The sequence below is a fragment of the Lolium rigidum genome, chromosome 7 (assembly GCF_022539505.1).
Source record: "Lolium rigidum isolate FL_2022 chromosome 7, APGP_CSIRO_Lrig_0.1, whole genome shotgun sequence".
Lineage (NCBI taxonomy): Eukaryota > Viridiplantae > Streptophyta > Magnoliopsida > Poales > Poaceae > Lolium > Lolium rigidum.
This window is the reverse complement of record NC_061514.1, coordinates 128,139,723-128,161,830: the sequence shown is the minus strand read 5'-3', so window position 1 is coordinate 128,161,830 and position 22,108 is coordinate 128,139,723. Positions and strand designations below refer to the sequence as shown.

At 44.2% G+C, this 22,108-nt stretch overlaps 3 protein-coding genes across 4 annotated transcripts; all 3 read right to left on the bottom strand.

The window, feature by feature from the left end:
• Positions 1–1,467: 1,467 nt before the first annotated feature.
• Positions 1,468–3,677, bottom strand: LOC124670747 (acyl-coenzyme A thioesterase 13-like). The gene is made up of 3 exons (XM_047207226.1): positions 3,510–3,677; positions 3,194–3,382; positions 1,468–1,763 (listed from the first exon to the last, which is right to left on the bottom strand). Exons 1-3 carry the CDS (start codon positions 3,669–3,671, stop codon positions 1,620–1,622), a joined length of 495 nt encoding a protein of 164 aa, XP_047063182.1. The 5' UTR covers positions 3,672–3,677; the 3' UTR covers positions 1,468–1,619.
• Positions 3,678–6,821: 3,144 nt separating this feature from the next.
• LOC124675106 (protein disulfide isomerase-like 1-2) lies at positions 6,822–9,805 on the bottom strand. Of its 2 annotated transcripts, none has more exons than XM_047211176.1 (11): positions 9,618–9,805; positions 9,499–9,529; positions 9,131–9,418; positions 8,848–9,036; positions 8,632–8,757; positions 8,274–8,411; positions 8,071–8,187; positions 7,866–7,983; positions 7,613–7,725; positions 7,213–7,489; positions 6,822–7,093 (listed from the first exon to the last, which is right to left on the bottom strand). In XM_047211176.1, exons 1-10 carry the CDS (start codon positions 9,803–9,805, stop codon positions 7,229–7,231), a joined length of 1,569 nt encoding a protein of 522 aa, XP_047067132.1. In that variant the 3' UTR covers positions 6,822–7,093; positions 7,213–7,228. The 2 variants fall into 2 exon arrangements, with proteins under 2 accessions (XP_047067132.1, XP_047067133.1); XM_047211177.1 differs by having other exon boundaries at positions 7,277–7,489.
• Positions 9,806–10,384: 579 nt separating this feature from the next.
• On the bottom strand, positions 10,385–12,446 carry LOC124671981 (pentatricopeptide repeat-containing protein At2g13600). The gene has a single exon (XM_047208292.1). It carries the CDS (start codon positions 12,444–12,446, stop codon positions 10,389–10,391), a length of 2,058 nt encoding a protein of 685 aa, XP_047064248.1. The 3' UTR covers positions 10,385–10,388.
• Positions 12,447–22,108: the final 9,662 nt, after the last annotated feature.

Here is a 22,108-nt window from a genome sequence, read left to right as displayed (position 1 = left end):
GACGACGATGGCGCTTGTGCATTGTTCCCTTCATGAAGGCATCACTTTTGAAGAGCTTGGAGTTCATGTGTTGTCTTGGTGGTGGATGTATTGTTGCTGCCTAGGCTAGAATATCGTAGCGGGACTTTTCATTTCTTAGTTTTTTTTTCTTTTTTTGGTTGTGTGCATCCGTATTATCATTAGGGTATCACGTTGTTGCAGAGGCTGAGTGTAATTGGTATCTCTCGATATTAAATATTAGTGTAAGTAATATAAATCGGAGGAAATATTCCCTCCGTCTATAAATAGATGTCTAAGATTTGTCTAGATCTTGATGTATCTAGACACTAAGAGCGTTTTGATATATCTATATTTAAATAAATTTCAGACATCTATTTATAGACACAGAGGTAGTACTTAAAATTGGGTTGGTGTATGTCTAGAAGTTCCTCACAACATTAGAGCCTAGAGAGTAAAAAGGACACACCGTGAATAGGGAACCGTGAATGGACAGCCGGGGTGCCCTGTAAATGCTCGATCGGATGGATGAAAACGTTTAACCCCTAGGAGAGTCCCCTGAGGGTCCTTAATTTATCTCGTTAGAAGGGTATAAGCGCATTTTTTAGTTACATTTGGAAAGCCGAGATTTGAATCCAACACCTCTACATTGATATCGCATAGAGGTGTTGGATTCAAATCTAGACACTAAGAGCGTTTTGATATATCTATATTTAAACAAATTTCAGACATATATTTATAGACACAGAGGTAGTACTTAAAATTGGGTTGGTGTATGTCTAGAAGTTCCTCACAACACTAGAGCCTAGAGGGTAAAAAGGACACACTGTGAATAGGGAACCGTGAATGGACAGCCGGGGTGCCCTGTAAATGCTCGATCGGATGGATGAAACCGTTTAACCCCTGGAAGAGTCCCCCGAGGGTCCTCCATTTATCTCGTTAGAAGGGTATAAGCGCATTTTTTAGTTACATTTGGAAAGCCAAGATTTGAATCCAACACCTCTACATTGATATCGCATAGAACCAAAAGCCCTCTCACGCAATTTCAGACTTTTGATTTTATTGGTTGGCGCATGAAACTTGACAATGACTAATCAAACATTGGAATAGGTTGGAAGGGCACGTGTTGAGGTAATGCAAACCATACACACTTATCTTTAGACAGTATATTTTCGGTCACTAAACCAATGATACAACAGTGATGATCTATTAATGAAGAGAGGATATATCTCCCTCAAGATGAGAGCAGACTATAGTTTTTGACGAGCTGAAGATTAAGCATCCATACGGCAAGATTTAAGTAATGTAACTTTCTAGCTGCCAGGAGTTCTTGGGACTTCGTTTGGAATGCTGGAACTGGGTATGCAATTTTGGAGGGCTTGCTCCGTTTCCTGTGATTGTGAAGTTCCGAACAGGAACTGTACTCTCTCAACTATACCATCTGAGAAAGGTGGAAAAGGAAAAATGAAATGAACAAAGCAGTATGTATTGCAGAATTTCAGATAAATATAACTGGCCTTTCTCAAACAATGCAGCACTACATCGTGGTGTTATTTCCTATTGATAAAGGGTATACGGAGTTGGACATATCCAGGTTGTTATCTTAGAACTGAAGTGAATCCTCATAATTTGCTAGATACAGCAAGGTACTTTGTATGACGGGCCTGAGCTATCAATTTGCCGGTCCTTTTCTTCCTGAAATCAACAGAGACAACACCGACTGATTTTCCAGCGCGCAACAGTTTCACCTCAACCTCTATTTCGTCCTGGAAGATTGCATGAAATAGTTTACAGCGTGTCAAATAACATTTGAAATTAACATAACAGCAAAAATACGAAGATATTCTAGGAACCATGTTGTACCCAGCAAGCTCCACTAAGAGCTCAGCTCATCAATGAAATGAAAATGAATAAAGAGTGAGTGCAGAAGTGCAGGTGAAATCCAGCAAAATTTACCTGTTTAATACAAACTTATATTTCTACAACAGGAAAATGACCGAAAGGTAAGAAGCTAAGAAGTAATGGTTCTTTTATCGCCAACTGAGATGCCATTCAATGTTCACCAAAGTTAACTCATTAGAGTACTAAGTTCGACCTGTCTAGAAGACTACGAATATGCAAGCACTAAAACTTCCACCATTCCACATCAAGTCATTTCCCCTTTTATGAATAATGAATCGTACTCCCAGGTCTGTAGGTATTACATGCTAATAACATTGAGCTTAAATTAAGGGCAAGTACTATACTTGGGCACAGAACTCAGAATATCAAAATAAAAGTCGTGATGTACCAGAAATAATTAATAATGAGCATTAGAACCAACATCTAAGATGGGTAAAGCAGAAAACATATCACCATAGCAAGAGATCATCTAAGAAAAACAAAAGCCCCTAACTACTAGAACTATCTACTAGTTACCCTTACGGAAAACTGAGAGATAAGCATTTAGAGGCTCCTAGCTTCTGTCACCCACTACAAGTATGACTAATCATTCATCGAGAAGTACTAAAATGCTGCAAGTTGTTATCCTAGAACAATGTGAAAACACTCTGCTCTGCTCTGTGTCAAGTCTTAATTATAACAGGGAGGCAGAAAACAAGAATCTCGAACAACTTTCACCAAGTTTAAAGTCCACACCTAACGACAGTTCACTCTGTTGCCTTCCAACAATTTCTTACTATCAGTTTAGTCGTACACGTAATGACAATGCAGGTACCACTGAGAGCTCAGCCCACAACTAACTGGACACCTTCAACTAAGCATAAAGCTGTTCTTTACACCAAGTCATAATAAGCATACTCCATTGCAAGATCCAGAACAACAACCTGATTTTGATGTTCACCTGAAATGGCAAGACAGGCAAGCATAGCTGAACGAACTTCAGCATGATTAATTACTGACACACGGTCCAATTCCTCACTAACATGAGCCTAATGTATTCATCATTCCGTAACACAAACCCAGGTGGAGGCACGGGCTTCATACTTATTGGCTTACTCCCAATCAATTGCTCCCAACACCCTCAGCAAACTGGTAACGCCTAATTCTAGCACGAAATGCGCGGAAATTTCGTGAGAACCGATGTTTCATCACAAAACATTTTACCCCACATAAACCAAAAGCTGTTGACGACAAGCAGGAACATCAGTCTGAATCCTTTGCAAGTATAGGAGAGAGAGAGAAATTGCAGTCTCACCCCGACGGTGGCCGTGTCGAGGTAGGACACGCTGATCTCGAGGGAGACCCCGCTCAAGCCTAAACCGCTCAAGCCTAGCTCGCTCAAGCCTACCCCGCTCAGGCCTACCACGCTAGAGAAGATCGCAGCAGACCCCAGCTGGTCGGCGAGCGTTGCCGTGACGCCGCTGAGGAGGTACCCCTGGGAGTTCTGCAATTGCACATCACAAACCAATTCGAACCAAGCACCACGCAACGTCAGTCGTCACCATCTCGAATTCGAAGGGATTGAGGAAGCTAAATGTTTCAACAGGGGGCGAGCGAGAGGGTCGGCTTACGGCGTGGCGGGGGGTGACTACGAAGGAGAAGAGGACGCGGCCGTGCTCGGCGGCGTCCAGGCGGACGCCGCTGATGACGAAGGAGTCGTAAGGGGTGGATCCCGATATGTCCTCGGGGGACGCGGTGGGCTCGAGTGTCCGCCGCACCGCTTCTGGGTCCATGGCGCGTCGGCGGCGGCGGCGCTCCGGCCGGCGAGGAGGTCGGTGTTGGATCGACGGTGAAGTGGGTTGGTTTCGCGGGGCACGCAACTCCCACCCGAAGCCCAAAGACAAGTGGAGGCGGGTGGTTGTAGTTTTTATGATTTTATTAAGATACTAGAAAAAGGGCCCGTGCGTTGCACCGAGAGAAATAAACACTCAAATGCATCATGATATGATCAGTGATGGCACTTCTCCTGCCTTGTGCCAACGAAAATAGTGTTTACATTTTGTTCTATTCATGATGAACATGATTAAAAAAGCCATGTATGAGGTGCTTAAAAGTTACTTTAAACATGCCTAGAAAAATATGCTTATGCATTACAAAGGATTGATTTACGTTATCAGAAGAGATAAAAAATGGATAATAATTGTGTGATGCCAAAACTGAAATATATTAGTACAGAAATATTTTGAAATGATGGATCACTGCTAATCTTAGGAGGAATTAATGAATTAGCATCCTAGGATTAAATAGAAAATTCCAAAATATAGCCAACTCAGCAAAAGTATCTCTCAAATTTAAATCATGGGTTTATGTTTGAATTGTCAGTCAGATGAGGACCTGGACCAAACACAAAACTTAGCAAGAGTAATCTGTAAAATTATAAAGCAACTCAGTAGATGATTCAGGTCGTGAGCAACAAAGTTCTGTTAGATGGCGGAATGCTCCATCGCGATGCCCAATCTAAATCAGAGATTAGAAGGCGCGCATCAGTATGGTACAAAGGTATATAATGAGTCCAATATAAATCACACGCATCCATAGTTCCGTACACAATACACATTGCTGATGTGCACAGTCGAATGTGAGTGTGGAGTAGGTGCACCAATTTGAAGATGAGCTGAGCCAGCCGAGCCAGGCCCAAGTGGCCCAAGTCCAGCCTGCAGACGAACCCTACCACGTGGTCCACGTCGCCTTCCTCGTTCCCTTCAACCCCTGCTAGCCGCCGCCAGGAGTCCCAGCTCATGTCTCCTTCGACCTGTCCATCCCATCTTCATCCCTACATTCTCCGTGACCTCCTCGCCGCGGGGTGAATCCTCGACCTGGAGAGCTCGCGCCGCTCGCGGCCTTTCGTCGCCACCGGACCGGCGCAGTGCGCTCCTCCGACCGCCCCGCGCACCATGCGCCGCCCGAGAGCGTCGCCCTCGCGCGCCTCCTCCACGATACGCGCGCCTCGTGAGCCGCCTGCGCCGGCCATCGCCGACCTCCGTGCCGCGCGCGTCCTCGATGGCTGCACCTCGTGCGGCCGCCCGCCTCGGATCTGCGCATACACTTCCCTCTGTCTGCGCCTTCGATATTCGAATTCTCCGATTTCCCAAATTCTTTGGCCCGCGGAGCCTTTTTTTTCCTCATATTTCGCATACAATTCCCTCATCCGATTTCCCTTCTCTAATTCGCTTCCGATAGCTGGTTTTAGTATCCAAGGCAACTTGCTGTAACCCCAAAACTTATGTATATAAATTGCTTGAACTCGGTTTATAAAAGCGATGTGGGACTATTGACACAAGAAATTACCTGTGCGTGAATGTGTTGGGCCGCAGCGGTAGCAAGAGATCGGCCCAGAGTTAGGGAAAGCAGGGCCGAGCGATCGATCGACGAACAGAGACAGAATTAAACGAACCAGTATAACGTGGCGTGGCAGTTGTGCGGTAGTATGTATTTCGGTGGGAGGGCAAAACGGTCCAATAAAAAGTTGGACGAAAATTTTGGCAGAAACCTTAGCTCCTTTATTATTAGGTATAGATTTGTATGTTTATTATGATTATTAATAGATTTTTGATACTTTTTCAGAAAATAACCTGATGAGCATCCTAATCCTCTCGGGCGATTAATGCCAGAAAAAGATAGCTCTCAATGCACACACCTTTTACATCTTAGCCAAAAATATATTTGTATGTTTTGTAAAATCATATGATACCATCATTTCTTAGACTATTTTTTTTTTTTAGCTCAGTTTAGGTCTTTAGGACTTGGTCCTGCGATCTCAGTTTGACGTAAGTTGTTGGTACATTGCAAGACTTTTCCCGAATAGAAATGATCCAACTAAGATTTTTTTGTTCAAACCATGCAGAAGAATTTCATGTGAATATATTAAGAAATAGAATGCCAAGAAAGGCACAGGTTCACAACGACGGGCATAAAAGCCCACGAATACAAGGAAGAAGGAAACACGACCTACAACAACCTATCACTGAACGATCTACATCATGATTTAGTCATAAGCAAATAACAGAGAATGAAAGGAAAAGTATTTGTTGGTAAAAGTCTATGTAGGCGGAATGAATCACCCAGGACTAGATGATTTCCATAGCTTTGCTTCGGCTTTGATTTGTTTGATGATAATTTGAATGATTTTTGAAGACACGAACATTCCTCTCACGCCACATCGACCAAGTGGTGAACCAATGAGTCAAAACTTGCCTTGTCTATGGGTTGAAGACTGGTTCTCGCAGATTGCCACCAATATCGAAGTGATCTATCTAATGGTGGCACGACCCTCTGCAATTCAGCCCAGTTCAAGACCAAACCCCAAATAATATTGACGACGGCGAATCCGATGAAAAAATGTTGTTTATTCTGAGTGACGCGTTGCAGACCACACATTTGTCGATGTGAGGTAGCTCACTCTTAGCTAACCCATCAGCTGTCTAAACCCTCTCTTTGGTGAAAAGCCAAGCTCCTAATTTGCATTTGAGAAATGTCCAAACTTTCCATATCGCCTTGGCCAACATACTTTCAGTTTTCAGTTTTTTGCTTGAAAGTGAGCTTAGTAAACCGATTTGGTTGAAAATATTCCTTTTGCATCCCACGGCCACCTCCATATGCCATCCTCATGTGGTTGTAATAGGATCGAACTAACTTCCTCTCAGATTTCCAAAACCTTATGACATACGCTAATTGTAATAACCGCGACCTGGTTCTGAAAGTCCACCCTCTCCTATCGCGCACTCTACCTGTTCGGACATGTGCACGTCAGTGGGTCTGAAAAGGTGTGATTTGTAGCTGCAAGAAAAACTGGGTTGGCAAAATTAAGCTCGTAATAACTGAAAGTTTACATCTTCGCCTTTCCATTTTACCATGACCAAGCAATCTCAGTTTTGCAAAGGAAAAAAAAAGGGAAAATCGTTGTTGCTTTGTTGAATTCCTCGGTGTGAAAGCACATGTTCATGAATAAGGGACCTCATTGCATGCAATAAGATATGAAGTCAAAAGTACCTACAGGGAGTTTATTTAATTCGAACTAAAACATCAGAAATTCAAAATACAGTGACTTGATAGAAATATGTATCCTTCCAACTGCATAACGGCTGATCGGAACAATCTTCCTGCACACTCATTCTATGTAGTCTGTAGACTTAGTTGTGTAGATCTTGGGAGTGTCCTGCATGCCACAGGTGCTTATAAGCATTGGATTTTTGCAGCAAAAGAAGAGCATTGGATTTAACAGAGCAAGAAACAGGACATAATACAGGAGTTGCTGAGAAAGAAAAGGACACATACGATACAAACATCTTGATTAGAGTTCATCTTTAACGGACGCTGATGATGACGATGATGATGTTACCTCCTCTTCTACAACAGAGGTCTGGGTTACTTCTTCCACTGCAGCAGAGGCCCCAAGTTTGGGTTCCCTGTTCTTATTGACAAAGTTGATGATCTCCTGTGCCGTCCTATCACCCTCATATGACAAAAGGTCTCCCCCATTAGAAGGAATGAAGTACAGACTTGGATATCCCTCGACCTCAAAGTCTGACGGGATATCGTTTGCAGTGCCATCCTGCAAAACAAGAGGGAGTAGACGTTTATAATGCCTAAGAAATGCTCTACCAATAGATTAACAGAAGTATCATCTAAGACAATGACAAAGTTTAGATTGAACAATAGCTAAAAAGTGGATTACCATCTTTGCTATGACTACATCTTCATCGTCTTGGAACAAGACAGCAACTTCCTCCAATACCGGAGCTAACTTCCGGCAATGACCGCACCAAGGTGCATAGAACTCGAGTAGAACTGTGAAAAGATTAATGCCATGCAGTGAATTGGCAAGACAAGCTGCCTTCACAACAGAAAACTACAGAATGTAACTGAAAGCTGACAGAAAGACTGGTATTACTCAGCTCAGACAACCAGTTGAAGTGAGAAGAACGAACCATTTTTGCCAGAGTTGAAAACAACGTCATCAATATTGTCAGCCACTACGACTTGAACAGGTTGGTCATTCACCTTAGGGATTGGCTCTGACTTAACATAAGGTGTCAAGTTTCCATACTATATGGACAAAAAGGTAGATGGTTAGGGAAATATTTAATAAAAGAGTACTCTAAAACAGCATAGTAAAGTAGATTAGGCCTCAACTATGTACTGCTTCATCCAGGGTATGAGCTGGTCAGGCTCCATGGTTGGATTAAGATATTTGCCAGTAGATGCTACCACAAGGAGGAGGGGAAGATCACTTTCCTTGAGCCCGAAAAACTGAAAGGTTTCGCATGGATACTAATCAGTGGATTAGTTCTAGAATACTTAACAAACAATGATGAGAGCTCGTAAGAGTAAAAAACCTGAAAGGCACGGTCAGCGGCTGAAACATCACCAATTAGAAAGCTAATGTTATTACCACTGAGCTGCCTGGCTGCTTCATTCATCTCGCTCTTGAAGCTCTCGACTCTGTCGTCGCTGAAGTGCAAGAAAAGCATTGCCTGTCCAACCATGCACCAAAATTGTATATTTCAAGTTTTATGCGACATCTCAAACAGGTCAATGCACTCTTAGAGTCTCAAACACTTGTCCTATGAATATCATGATTCAGGTAAAAAAATGAGCAAAAATTATTGAATGTTCAATCTTGCTTCCAGCACATGAAGTGGAAACTGCAAGTTCTGAAGTAAGAAACAGGATCTCAGGATTGTTTTTACTCACTTTGGCACTAGGAGTGGTATAGTATCTTTCGAGATACTTATGATTGGTCGGGTCGGCATCGAAGACCAGTACGGTAGGGAAACCAGACACTTCAATGAACTTCTTGATTGCATCCTTATCGAAATCCTGAAAATTGCAAAATACTGGTGTGTGAGTGTTATGCAAACAAATGCATACACATTAAGTCATCAGCATCTGAAAAAAAAATAGATTTACCTGCGAATCGACAAACAGTTCATCGAACGGCTTAAATAGTCGAAGAAGGGGGCCCTTAACGGCCTTATCTCCACGTGGAAGAATGCTCGCGCCGGATGTGTGAAAGAAATCATAGTCTGTCCGCATATTGCCTGCCACAGCCATGAAATTCTCATACTCCATACCAGCAAACTCAGGAAATACTCCAACCTGCAAGACAAGTCTCGGACACACAACATCTACTGATTTCTCATTATTTAAAGAAAAACAAGGCATATAATTGCACAATAGTGGGGAGACTTACAAGGACTACCCCCTTGTCATCAATTGAGCGGTCTGCATCCCCTGACGACCTGAGCTCGAGGGATGCCGGGCCGACCTGCTTTTTAAGGTACTCCACGATGCCGTCGGCATCCCTTGGACCGCCGTAAGCGCTCACGTCACTCCCCCCATTCCTGATGATCTTGATGGCCGGATACGCATGCACCTTATACTTGTCTTTGAGCTCTTTGTTATTCTCGTCGTATGCGTCCACCTTCGCGAGCACAACAGGCGGGGCACGTTTCCTCAGCACAGAAGCTGCCTTCTCATACTGCATGCATCATATCACACGTACATCTCAGTTTTGCATCTTCCATGATTAGAATGACACACATGAAGGAAATGGGTTACCTCTGGAGCGAGTTCCTTGCAGTGGCCACACCTGTGGTTACACATCAGTTAATTAGCCACTGGGTCTCAGGGGTTAGTCGAACCACGGCTGCTTAAAGAAACGACTTAGCCATACATACCATGGCGCGTAGAACTCTACGACGATGAACTCGTGATTGGCCACCACCTCCGAGAAGTTGCCAGCATCCAGCGTCAGAACCGCCTCTTCCAGCACGGCTGTAGCCTCCCCCACGGCCGCAATGGTGCCGGAGGAGAGCAGAAGAATTACAACGATGGTGGCAAAAGGGAGCAACAGAGGAGCTTCCATTGCTGAAGCTGTAACTGAGAAGCCTCTTGGGATCTCCACTTGGAAGCAGAGTCCAACTCTCCCCAGATTAATATAGGTGAAGGTGCAAAGGGGTGTTGCACTTGCAGGGATCCCAAGAAAGTCAATGAGACTTGTTTGCTAGCTTCCCTTCGACTCATGCTCTTGTACTTTGCTTACAAAAGACACTACTGAGTCTCTTTCCTTCATCTTTTCTACTTTCAGTTAGTAAACAACAAAATAGATGGCTAGTTTTTCTCGAATCTTTTATTATCGGAAGTCAGCTGTAAAATCTGCACACTGCACATTCTTATGTCTGCAAGTGGCATTTTAACTTTATACACTGAGTCCAAAACAAGTAATCCATGATCTATCATGGCATTTCCGTTGTTAGCACACACACTTCGAAATAGTTTCAGTGTGCAGATCCGCAACTTGGAGAAGATATGTCCTTGATGCTTTCACCCAAGCAAAACTGCTGTACTGGCAATCAATAACGCATAAACATTCTGCAAAAAGAATTGTCACCGTTGTTCTGCATCATCCATGATCTTTCAACCTGCAAAATGCATCATGACTTCTAGTTCTAGCCACAGGCTTCAGAGCTGTAATTCACCATGCAATCGGCATATTCAGCATCTACACTCACCCTGCTCATCTGCATCTGAATGATTCTCAAGGTATCATGTATCTCGTTTCTGCATGGATGTCCATTATCTCGTGCGAGAAACACGCTTACTTGCCTGCCTATCTCAATCCAGCTACAGCCAGGCTGCTTGCTGACACCTCTGCTCTTCATGGATCTCCTCACTCTGAAAACATCAGCCCATTTCCCTAACTCAGCGTACATATTGGAGAGAAGAACATAGGGTCCAGAGTTCTCAGGATCAAGCTCAAACAGCTTCCCAGCTGCCCATTCTCCCATCTCAATATTCTTATGTAGCCTGCAAGAACCAAGCAGAGATGCCCAGAGAACGCCGTCAGGTTCCATTGGCATTTCCTTTATGAGCTCCTCAACTTCTTTTAGATGGCCGGCACGACCAAGCAAATCAATCATGCATGTATAGTGATCCTGGGATGGAGTTATCCCATGATCCTCGGTCATGGACCGAAAGTATCTCCGGCCCTCCTCTACCAATCCGGAATGGCCACAGGCTGACAGAACGCCAATCATGGTGACAGAGTCTGGGCTCTCTTTGCTGCACAGCATTCTGTCGAAAAGATGCAGCGCATCTTTCGCACGGCCGTTCTGCGCATGACCAACAATCATGGCATTCCACGACACATTATCCCTGGCTGCCATCCTCTCAAACACCTTCACACCATCGTCGATGGACCCTGTCTTCAGGTACATGTCTACAAGGGAGTTCCCAACAAACACATCAGACTCTGGTCCAAAGTCGAAGCGGAAACCTTCCTTCAGGACATGCACATGAGCTTGCTGACCCAGCTGAAGATCAGCAACATTCCCACAGGCGTTGAGAACATTTCCGTATGTGTAATGTGTTGGCCAAATTGATTCTCTTTTCAGCCTGACAAAGAGCCTAAGTGCCTCCTCCTCCTCACCGTTCTGCGCATACGCTGCAATGAGCACATTCCAAGCAATGACGTTCTTCTCGACCATCTGCGAGAACACAGCCTGGGCATCTTCCACATTTGCAGACCTTGCGTAGCCAGTGATCAGCGATGTTTCAGAGACAACGCTCCTGGAAGGCATGCGATCGAATACGCACCTGGCCTCCCATGTCCGCCCGCATTTGGCATACATGTCCACCAGAGCATTGCTCAGCAACATGTCCTCCCTCAACCTGTCGGATTTCAGCACGCGCGCATGAACCTGCCGCCCTTCCCTATCCGCGGCGAGGCCCGCACATGCGCTCATGACGCTTGCAAGCGTCACCTCATCGGGCACGAAACCAGCGTCCATCATCCCGACAAACAGTACGAGCGCCTCGCCCACAGGGCCGTTCTGCTCGTAGCAGGTGATCAGACTGTTCCAGGAAACGACGTTCCGCTCCGGCATCGCGTCGAAGACCTTCCTTGCCGCCTCCGGACACTCGCACTTGGCGTACATGTCCAGGAGCGCGCTCCCGACGTACACGTCGTTCCCGTGCGCGGGCGACTTGGAGACGAGGGCGTGCAGCTGCGCCCCGGTTTTTGAGTCCTTCTCGACGGCGCAGGCGCTGAGGGCGCTGGCGAAGGAGTAGGCGTTGAGCACGAAGTCGTGGGCGTGCATGGCGGCGGCAAAGCGGAGGGCGTCGGCGCCGCGGCCGTGCTGCGCGAGCGCGGCGATGGCCGCGTTGTAGGAGCACTGGTCCGGGTCCGGGATGGCGGCGAAGAGGGCGCGCGCGTCGGCGGGGCGGCCGAGCCGCGCGTGCGCCGAGAGGAGCGCGTTGTGGGAGAAGGTGTTGGGGCGCGGGATCCCGTCGAACACCCTGCGCGCGTCGCCGAGGCGGCCGAGCCGCCCGTAGCAGGTGACGAGGGTGTTGAGGAGGAACGTCTCGTCCGCGAAGGGAGATTTGAGGGCGCGCGCGTGCGCGGCGCGGGCGGCCCGGAGGCTCGGCGCGGCGCGGAGGAGGTCGGCGAGCGGCGCGGAGGCTCGGAGGTGGGAGACGAAGTGTTGGTGGTGGTGGTGGCGCGCCATGCCAGTAGGAGGCGGGAGCTGAGAGGAGCAAAGGGTAGCAGGAGTCGGCGCCGTCGTCGTCGTTTGCCGCCGGTGACCGTGAGCGCCGGCCGCCGGGGAGGTCGAAACGACAGGAACGCGGGAAGCTGGTTCCACGCGATGCAGAATGGGCCAATGGCGGAGGAAAGAAAAGCGAATGAATCAGCCCAACATGGCAGTTCGATGGGAACGCAAATGAGACCTGACGAATGGAAGAGAAGCAACTGAAAATTAGTCCCACATCGGGGAGGTTAACGAATGGGAGGCAGTTGATAAGAGGGCATTCCGAGCAAGCGACGTGCCCGAATGGCGGTGACATGTGCGGTATGCACATTTAGCAATAAAACCCAATTGAATATGATCAATACCGCCATGGAGTGATGACACCAGCGCATGACATATGCGCTTGGCTATCCGAAACTTTTTTGCGCACTGCCGAGTTTAAGGGCGACTTCTTTTGATGGGTTGAGTTCTGAAATGTCTGTAGTGGCCCTAAATTAGATATATGCTGTAAATAAGTGCTAATACCATATATGCTACTTTTTAGTGAAAAATGAGCTACAAATAAATCAAATAAAATTATGGGAGGTCAAATAATAATTAAGACATCGTGTCATGGTATAATTCAGTACATTTCAGGAACGAATTGAGCAATGCATTTGGTGTCATGCCTAGAACCAAGTCATCTCTTCCCAAAAAAAAAAGTCAATGAATGGCGGAGGGCAGTATCGCCGGTCCGTGTTGTGCGTCCAGTCGCGGGGCCGGGAGTGGCAAGTGCCAGGAGCGCCGAGGGACGAGAGGGGCGAGGGCGGCTGCGATGGGAGAGGCCGGCGGCGGCGGATCGACGAATTTCCTTTGCAGCGGCGCCGGTCCATGATGTGCTAGGAGAGCCGGCCGCGAGTACCTTTGGGGCGGGATCGATAGCGGCGAGGGGCGGGGCCGGCTGCGAACGGCGGTTGCGGCGAGGGGCGGGGCCGGCTGCGAACGGCGGTTGCGGCGGCGGGGAAGACAGTGGTGGAGCGGCGGCGGGGATTCGTTTCGGGAGAGAGAGAGGTGCGGTCAGTTTTCCTTTTACTTTCTTTTTGACTTTCGGTGACCGGCAACATCTACGGAGTGGCATTTCCCGTAAAATAGTTCAACTTGAGGGGCAGGTTGATGTACCGGTTCGGTTTGCCCAGCCAGAAGCTCGGGAAACTGGTCTCGACCAGATTCTCGAATTGCACTAGAGGTTGGCTTCTCGGTCCAGGCATAAGCTAGAGAGTTCTTTTAGGCTTCAGTGGTTTGGCACCTAGAAGCAGCCATATAAGCCCAAAAGAAGTTGCCCTAAACTCGCTCTACACTCCTGCTTCCAGCAAAAAAACCAAACCAAACCGTAAAAGACCACTCTAAAATAGCAAGAAAAGACTCCATTAGACACGAAGCCTGCTGAAGTACCACACGTTGGGGAAGCTAGGGCTCCAGGCCTCCATCTCCGGCAAATGGAGGGTGTCAGGGGACCTAGGCGCGGCATCCATCTAGCAGCGGTGGTGGGCGGTGTTTGGTGAATGGGTGGCGGTGATGTGGAGGCGGACTTGCCGCATGAGCGCACTATGAGGCGGCGAGTAGGTTTTGGATAAATCTCAAAGAGGACCGGGATTACCGCTAACCATGCTTGCCAGTTAAATACCGGACGAGATTTTCAAACAAAATTCGAATTTTAAACTAAAAATGTCTAAGTATTTTATAAATAAGGTTTAGCAAAGGAGGAAGGGAAAGATTTGGACAAATAGGCTGGGGCATGAGGCTACAGTGGAGGGGAAACACATATGATTTGGTTGGACTAACAAACCAACCCAAATACAAATCAAATTCGAATTGATTGAGATTTTTTGACCGATAAGCTTATTTACTAAGGGGACTGAGAATTTCAATACCACCCGCTAACAAAATCCTTGGCAGCGTTAAGGTATTTCTAGAGGCGCGACCCACCTGGTTATGACCACGGATGCTTCAGCGACGCGACCCAAACAGACCAACTCGCGCGGAATGATCCATCTGTTCACCAAATTTGGGGGACGGACGCGCCGGGCCGACAGCGCCCTCCCGGGCCCTCCAGCCATTGTCGAGCGCCTGCTCCCGCATCCTCCCATTGGCCACCCTGGGCAATCCCAGCGCAGACTGAATGGATCGCGCCGCTAGAATCTCTAGCCTAACAGGTCAAACCATGGATCAATTTCTGTCCGCGACGCGATCCAAGCAGATAAAATCGGACCGAATGGGTTCCTTACCCGGGAAGGAACGAGTGCAGGGGTGATGCACGGGTGATGCGGTGCTGGCCGCAATCGACGCGTGGTACACGTAGAAGCATTCATATCCTCCGGGTGATACAAATCGTTTCCCAACATTTTTTCTGCCTAACTGACTTTGTCATATGTCCGTGATATATCCTCGTGAAAAACGCATATGGAGTCGCTCCCTCTGGGGCGGCTCTTGTGGTGACTCTGCATACCACTGCATGTTGTAATATGCTAGTCGTGGATATAACAGTTGCGAAGTACCATTCCGCAAATATTACATCTCTCAGAGTGGTACAACAAAAACATAGCTGGTCCTTTATTACTCACTTAATATTACAAGCCACAAATATACGTCACAACGGAGATCCTTCTGGGTCCATAGAGGATAACTCGATAGTTCTAGTTGAACTCTACTAAACCTATAAGCTAGTGGTAGAACTAGGTTAAGTATCATGACTACTCGAGAAGCTTTATTTTATAATGTTCGGTGTTACTCGACTACTACTAAGATAACGACTCCTCGTCTGCTTCCTCCGTTCCGTACTCAATCACTTAGTCCACCCCTTCGATGCCTCCCGACAGGTCTGACTCCTCGTAGTATACATCCTCCGCGTTCTCAGCTCCTTCGTTGGTCTCCTATGTATTGTTCTGGTAATCAAGCATGGGATTTAAAGAGGGATGAGTACGAGCATACTCAACAAGTTTATTATAGGAAAGAGGTGTTTAATGCACTAACTACAGCCATGAACCAGAAAGTTCAAGGCAATGCATGTTTTTGTAAACATTTCTTTAAAAGGTTGCTTTTATTCTGAAAAACTATGTTCGCCAGCCTTCACCGGGTGTCTAGAACTTCATGGAGTTCCTTTCCAACGGCGTTCGCAGTGCCATACCCACAACAGGAAGTGACAAGCTACAATTTGATACACTCCGTTTCTGTACCCATAAGAGATCTTAACCTTGTTACCATTCGGGCTATAGACTCCGTCCATACTTCCTTGGTGTGAGACCAGGTATAAGGTCTTTGCCAATCATTGGGCCTTCCCGCGACCTTGCATACCCACCAAAATGTTGTAGCCATGCTGAGTTTAGGTTCCGCCTTCACCTTGGTCGCTTACACCTCAGCGCATGACCCTCACACACACCCTACAACCCCTCGTAGATACACCAAACAGTAGGAGCGATAATGGGGCTCCCTTCCCCGCCAGTGTCAGCCAGCCCACTGGGAGGTGTACCCGTTGATATGCGAGAGGTAAAAGAACAGCTGACTACTCCGTTCCACTCCAGATCTTTGTAGGATAACGTTGCATAGAAAACAAAAAATTTCCTACCGCGAACACGCAATCCAAGCCAAGATGCAATCTAGAAGACGGTAGCAACGAGGGGGTATCGAGTCTCACCCTTGAAGAGATTCCAAAGCCTACAAGATGAGGCTCTTGTTGATGCGGTAGACGTTCACTTGCCGCTTGCAAAAGCGTGTAGAAGATCTTGATCACGATCGCTTCCGGCGCCACGAACGGGCAGCACCTCCGTACTCGGTCACACGTTCGGTTGTTGATGAAGACGACGTCCACCTCCCCGTTCCAGCCGGGCAGCGGAAGTAGTAGCTCCTCTTGAATCCGACAGCACGACGGCGTGGTGTCGGTGGTGGTGGAGAAATCCGGCGGAGCTTCGCTTAAGCGTGCGGGATGTGGTGGAGGAGAGAGACCGCTAGGGTTTGGGGAGAGAGGAGGGTTGGGCGCCGGCCCTCTAAGGGGTGCGGCCAAGGCTGAGGCTTGAAGTGGTCAGCCCCCTCTCCTATGCCCCTCATTATATAGGTGGAAGCACCAAGAGTTCTAGTCCAAGTCTTCGAATAAGACCCCAACACTAAAACCTCCCATATGTGGGAAACCTACTCAAGGAGGGAGTCCTACCCAAGGTGGGACTCCCACCTTTCCTTGAGGTGGGTTGGCCGGCCACCCTAGGGGAGTCCACCTTGGACTCCTCCCCTTTAGGGTTGGCTGGTCATGCAAGGTGGAGTCCCTCCGGGACTCTACTTTCCATGGTGATTTCTTCCGGACTTTTCTAGAACCTTCTAGAACCTGCCATAAATGCACAGATCATTTCCAAACTTGGAATATGACTTCCTATATATGAATCTTATTCTCCGACCATTCCGAACTCCTCGTGATGTCCGGGATCTCATCCGGGACTCCGAACAAATATTCGAACTCCATTCCATATTCAAGTTCTACCATTTCAACATCCAACTTTAAGTGTGTCACCCTACGGTTCGTGAACTATGCGGACATGGTTGAGTACTCACTCCGACCAATAACCAATAGCGGGATCCGGAGATCCATAATGGCTCCCACATATTCAACGATGACTTTAGTGATCGAATGAACCATTCACATACGATACCAATTCCCTTTGTCACGCGATATTTTACTTGTCCGAGGTTTGATCTTCGGTATCACTCTATACCTTGTTCAACCTCGTCTCCCGACAAGTACTCTTTACTCGTACCGTGGTATGTGGTCTCTTATGAACTTATTCATATGCTTGCAAGACATTAGACGACATTCCACCGAGAGGGCCCGGAGTATATCTATCCGTCATCGGGATGGACAAATCCCACTCGTTGATCCATATGCCTCAACTCATACTTTCCGGATACTTAATCCCACCTTTATAACCACCCATTTACGCAAGTGGCGTTTGATGTAATCAAAGTACCTTTCCAGTATAAGTGATTTACATGATCTCATGGTCATAAGGACTAGGTAACTATGTATCGAAAGCTTATAGCAAATAACTTAATGACGAGATCTTATGCTACGCTTAATTGGGTGTGTCCATTACATCATTCATACAATGATATAACCTTGTTATTAATAACATCCAATGTTCATGTTTATGAAACTAATCATCCATTAATCAACAAGCTAGTTAAGAGGCATACTAGGGACTCTTTGTTTGTCTACATATCACACATGTACTAATGTTTCGGTTAATACAATTATAGCATGATATATAAACATTTATCATAAACATAAAGATATAAATAATAACCACTTTATTATTGCCTCTAGGGCATATCTCCTTCAGCCTCCCACTTGCACTAGAGTCAATAATCTAGTTTACATTTGTAAAGATATAACACCTTGGCCTTATGGTGCTTTATCATGTATTGCTCACGGGAGAGGTTTTTTAGTCAACGGATATGACACGCTCAGAAACGTATGTATTTTGTAATTCATTTGCGTCTCAACGCATCACTCATTTCCAAATGAGTCGGCATTAAATATGTTTGGTCTTTTGGTGGAACCTTAATTCCGCGGTCTGAAATATGTCACTAATATTGTCACACACAATATAGCTTCAAAGTTCTGACTCGGTCGGAAATACACCAAGTTCTCAAAGAACCTCTTGACTTAACATCCTTTGTCATTGTCAAAACAATGACATACTCTGCCTTCTTTTGTAGAATCCGTCACAATATTTAGAACTCTTCTAAATCTAGCATAGACAACTTCTAGCTCATTGTGCTACTTTTTAAACAACACTTAATCTAATTTGAGATTGAAATTATATTTTATATGTGACAAAACCAATATCGGTGTAACACCTTACAGCGATTTGTTTGTCATTTCTTCATACAAAAATATATATATATATATATATATATATATATATATATATATATATCCTTAGTTCTTCTAAAGTACTCAAGGATATTCTTATCGTCGTCCAATGATCATCATATGAATCATTCCGGTATATGCTCATAACACTTTATAGCACATGATATCTGATTGTGTACATATTATTCGTGATCTATAATCACTCATGTGTTTTTACTCATTGAGTGTCGATACACTCAAGTCTTGTTAAAACTTCACATGACAAGAATATTTTCTTAATATTTCTATATTGAACTATTTTTAATATCCATTCTATGTACTTTGACTTAAACTTATTTTGTGTTTCAATCTATCTTCATAGATCTTGACACTAGATATGTTTCAGTCCATATCCTTTCATTGAAATTAATTTCTCAATGAAACCTTTTAATCAAGTATATAATTACATCATTTATAACTAACTATAAGTCACCTACATAAAGTATTATAAATGTGTCTTAGCGCTCCCACTTAATTTCTTGCAAATGCAAGCCTCTTCATGGTCTCTGATGAAATCAAAAACTCTTTGACTATTTCATCTGGTGAAGATTCCAACTCCGCAATACTTACTTCATCCAATTGAAGTTCGTATACCTATCTAGTATTTCACGGACCAGCAAAACTCTTGGTTGTATCTTGTATACACCTTTAATACATACTTCTGATAAGTAATGTATTTTGCCATCCTACTAGCATATCTCATAAAATAAATATGTAGTGATTACTAGAATAATCCACATAGACTATAAGCATTGCTACGGAAGATCTAATCTTATCGTAGTCAACTCTTTGAACTTTGTCGTAAACAATTTTTCAACAAGTCGAGCTTCTTCAAAGATATTTCATCCAAGTTTATAGATCCATTTACTTTCAAAAAGTATTCATCTATTATGGATTTCATGGTGCATGGCCATTTTAACGGAGTCAGGGCCCATCATAACTTCTTTGCTTGTAGTTGGTTTATCATTGTTCAAAATCAATCCTTTGTCCACAAATCATTTATTTGATCACAAAGTAAACCATACCTACAAGGTTCAATATGTACTTCGATCTCCATGGCTAAAACACTTTGTAGTCATAGGAGCTATGATCGTCGTGGCCGCTCGAACTATCCGATGCGCGCTACTCGATCATTATGCTCAGTGTTCATAAACCTTATCAAGTTCTATTGTCCTCCCACTCAAAAACTTCGCTAGAAACAATTTCTTGGAAATAAGAAACATTGACAAACACTTTTGTCTTTGTCTCCATTGTGGGAAGAATTCCCAATCAATTGTCTCGGGATAACCAACAAAGACATTCATCCGATTTTGGTTGTAAACTTATTTACTTATGCTATGCATACCAAAATTTAAGAAAAGACTATTAGGGTTTATACCCATGTCATAACTCGTATGATGTCATTTCAACGGATCATGATGATGCTCTATTCAAGTGTAAAGCGGTAGTCTCTAAAGCATAATTCACAAAAATATAATGGCATTAATATTTTATCTCATCATTGACCCAACTAGGTTTGGATACATCTCTCGGATACTTCATCATCACTATGATACTCCAAGAAATGTGAGTTGTAGAACAATTTCATAACTCTCTTAGATGTTCGCTAAAACTAGTAATTCAAATATTTCCACTATGATCCAATCATAGATATTTGACTTTTCTATTACGATGATTTCTACTTCATGCTGAAATTTATTTGAATCCATTCAAATGTTTCAAACTTCTTCCTTATCGAATATATCCACATATATATACTCAATTCATTGTTTGAAGTTTTCATGAAGTATAAGAATCTCCCGCACACAACTATGCCCAATGATCCATATACATCATCATGTATGTTTCCACTAAGTTAGTTGCCCGTTCAAAACTTGGCCTATGAACGGTATTTTAGTCATTCTCTTTTAGAAAAGATTTGCAAGCGCCAAACGATTCAAAAAATCAAATGACTCCAAAAATCCATTTGCATGAAGTTTCTTCATGCGTTCCTTTCCAACATGACCTAAATGGCGGTTCCACAAATAAGTGGAATTCAAATCATTTGCCTTATGGCATTTTAGCGCCGTTGTTATGTATGTGTGTTTCACCATTAAGATTTATAATAACTTATCCATCGTACATGGAGTAATGTCATAATTTAAACAACTCATTGTTTTCATTTGACCGGAGCAAAATAACAATTATTAAGTTCTTTATTATAAATTCTAAGGGCTAGATAGAATGCCAACGATGAACATAATAACACTTTATTTTTGTTCCAGTGCGTGCATTCCTATCATATTCCTTGTCAGTCACTTAGGCCATTGAATTCTTGTATTGCGTTGTTTTTGTATGACACTTCATACCAACCAATATAGTACTAATACCCAAGAATTTCATAGTGTGACCTAACTAGGAATACAATCATAACATGTATATCATTTATATACACTTGAGCTAGACTTTCTAGTCTTTTCTTTCTTTCTGCCAAAATATCTTTTACAGTTTCTCTTTTGCTTTCCTCATTATTCGAAAAACACTTCAACATTAATAACTTCTAGGTTTGTTGGTCCGATACCAATAACCTTGAGGTTCTTATTTTGAAGTTGATCATCATATGACAAGTGTTCCGGATTTCACTATTAGTAACCTTGTAATATGATGAACAATTTCACTCATAATTTTATCCATCATATCATGACGACTTTCCGAGACCATGTCTGTACATGCTAGGCTCGTAAAGTTTTAACCTTGGTATTTGCATGTGCAAATCTAGCTTGCACCCGTTGTATGCACACGTAGAATCTATCACACCCGATCATCATGTGATGCTTCGAAACGACGAGTCTTAGCAACGGTGCAAATTAAGGATGGTCACTTCATGGATATGCGAATATCGTTAGTGCCCCAATAGTTGGAGGATTGTGACGCCTTGCGTCTTCAACCTTCGTACATTCCCATAAAACTTATGAGTTCATGTAGTCTCGCCAAATTATATTCTATCATCTTGCAATAAGGTCTTAGATATCACATATATCTCATACCTTGATTATTTCTGAAAACTAAATTTTCAGCTCCTTACTTTTCAAACAGATTTGAACTTCAAGTTTCACGGAGACAAGATAACTTTAGGTACTAATTGAAACCATAGCTCTTTGAATCAACAATGTGAGGTTTACTAAAAGTTTGCAATAGGACTTAATCAATTCTTGATTCTTCAACAATACGGTACTCAATCCGTAAAGTTTCTTGTCGTATTTTAACAAGATTTCTATCTCAATTATAAGACTAGCGCATGGTAGAATAACGGATGCCAATTCTACAAATTAATTCAAAATACTACTCGTGACTATGTTTATGATAATTAGTTCATGTTTTAATCTAATTACTAATGAACTCCCACTTAATACAACATCCCTCATAGTTGTTAAGTGGTACACGATCCAAATCCACTACACCAAAACCGATCATCACGTGAGATGATGTAGCTTCAATAGTGAACATTAAAATGTTGATCATATCATCCATATGACTGATACGTCCAATTTGCATCACTATTTTATATCATAATTTGATGTTATTCATTGATATATTTCATATTGGGACACAATACTTATGTTATTTCATCTATTTTGCATGTTTCATGATTATTTGGAGATCGAGCACCGGAGCCGAGATTCTCGCTGGAAAAAGCACCGTCAGATGCAATATTTCGGAAGATCAA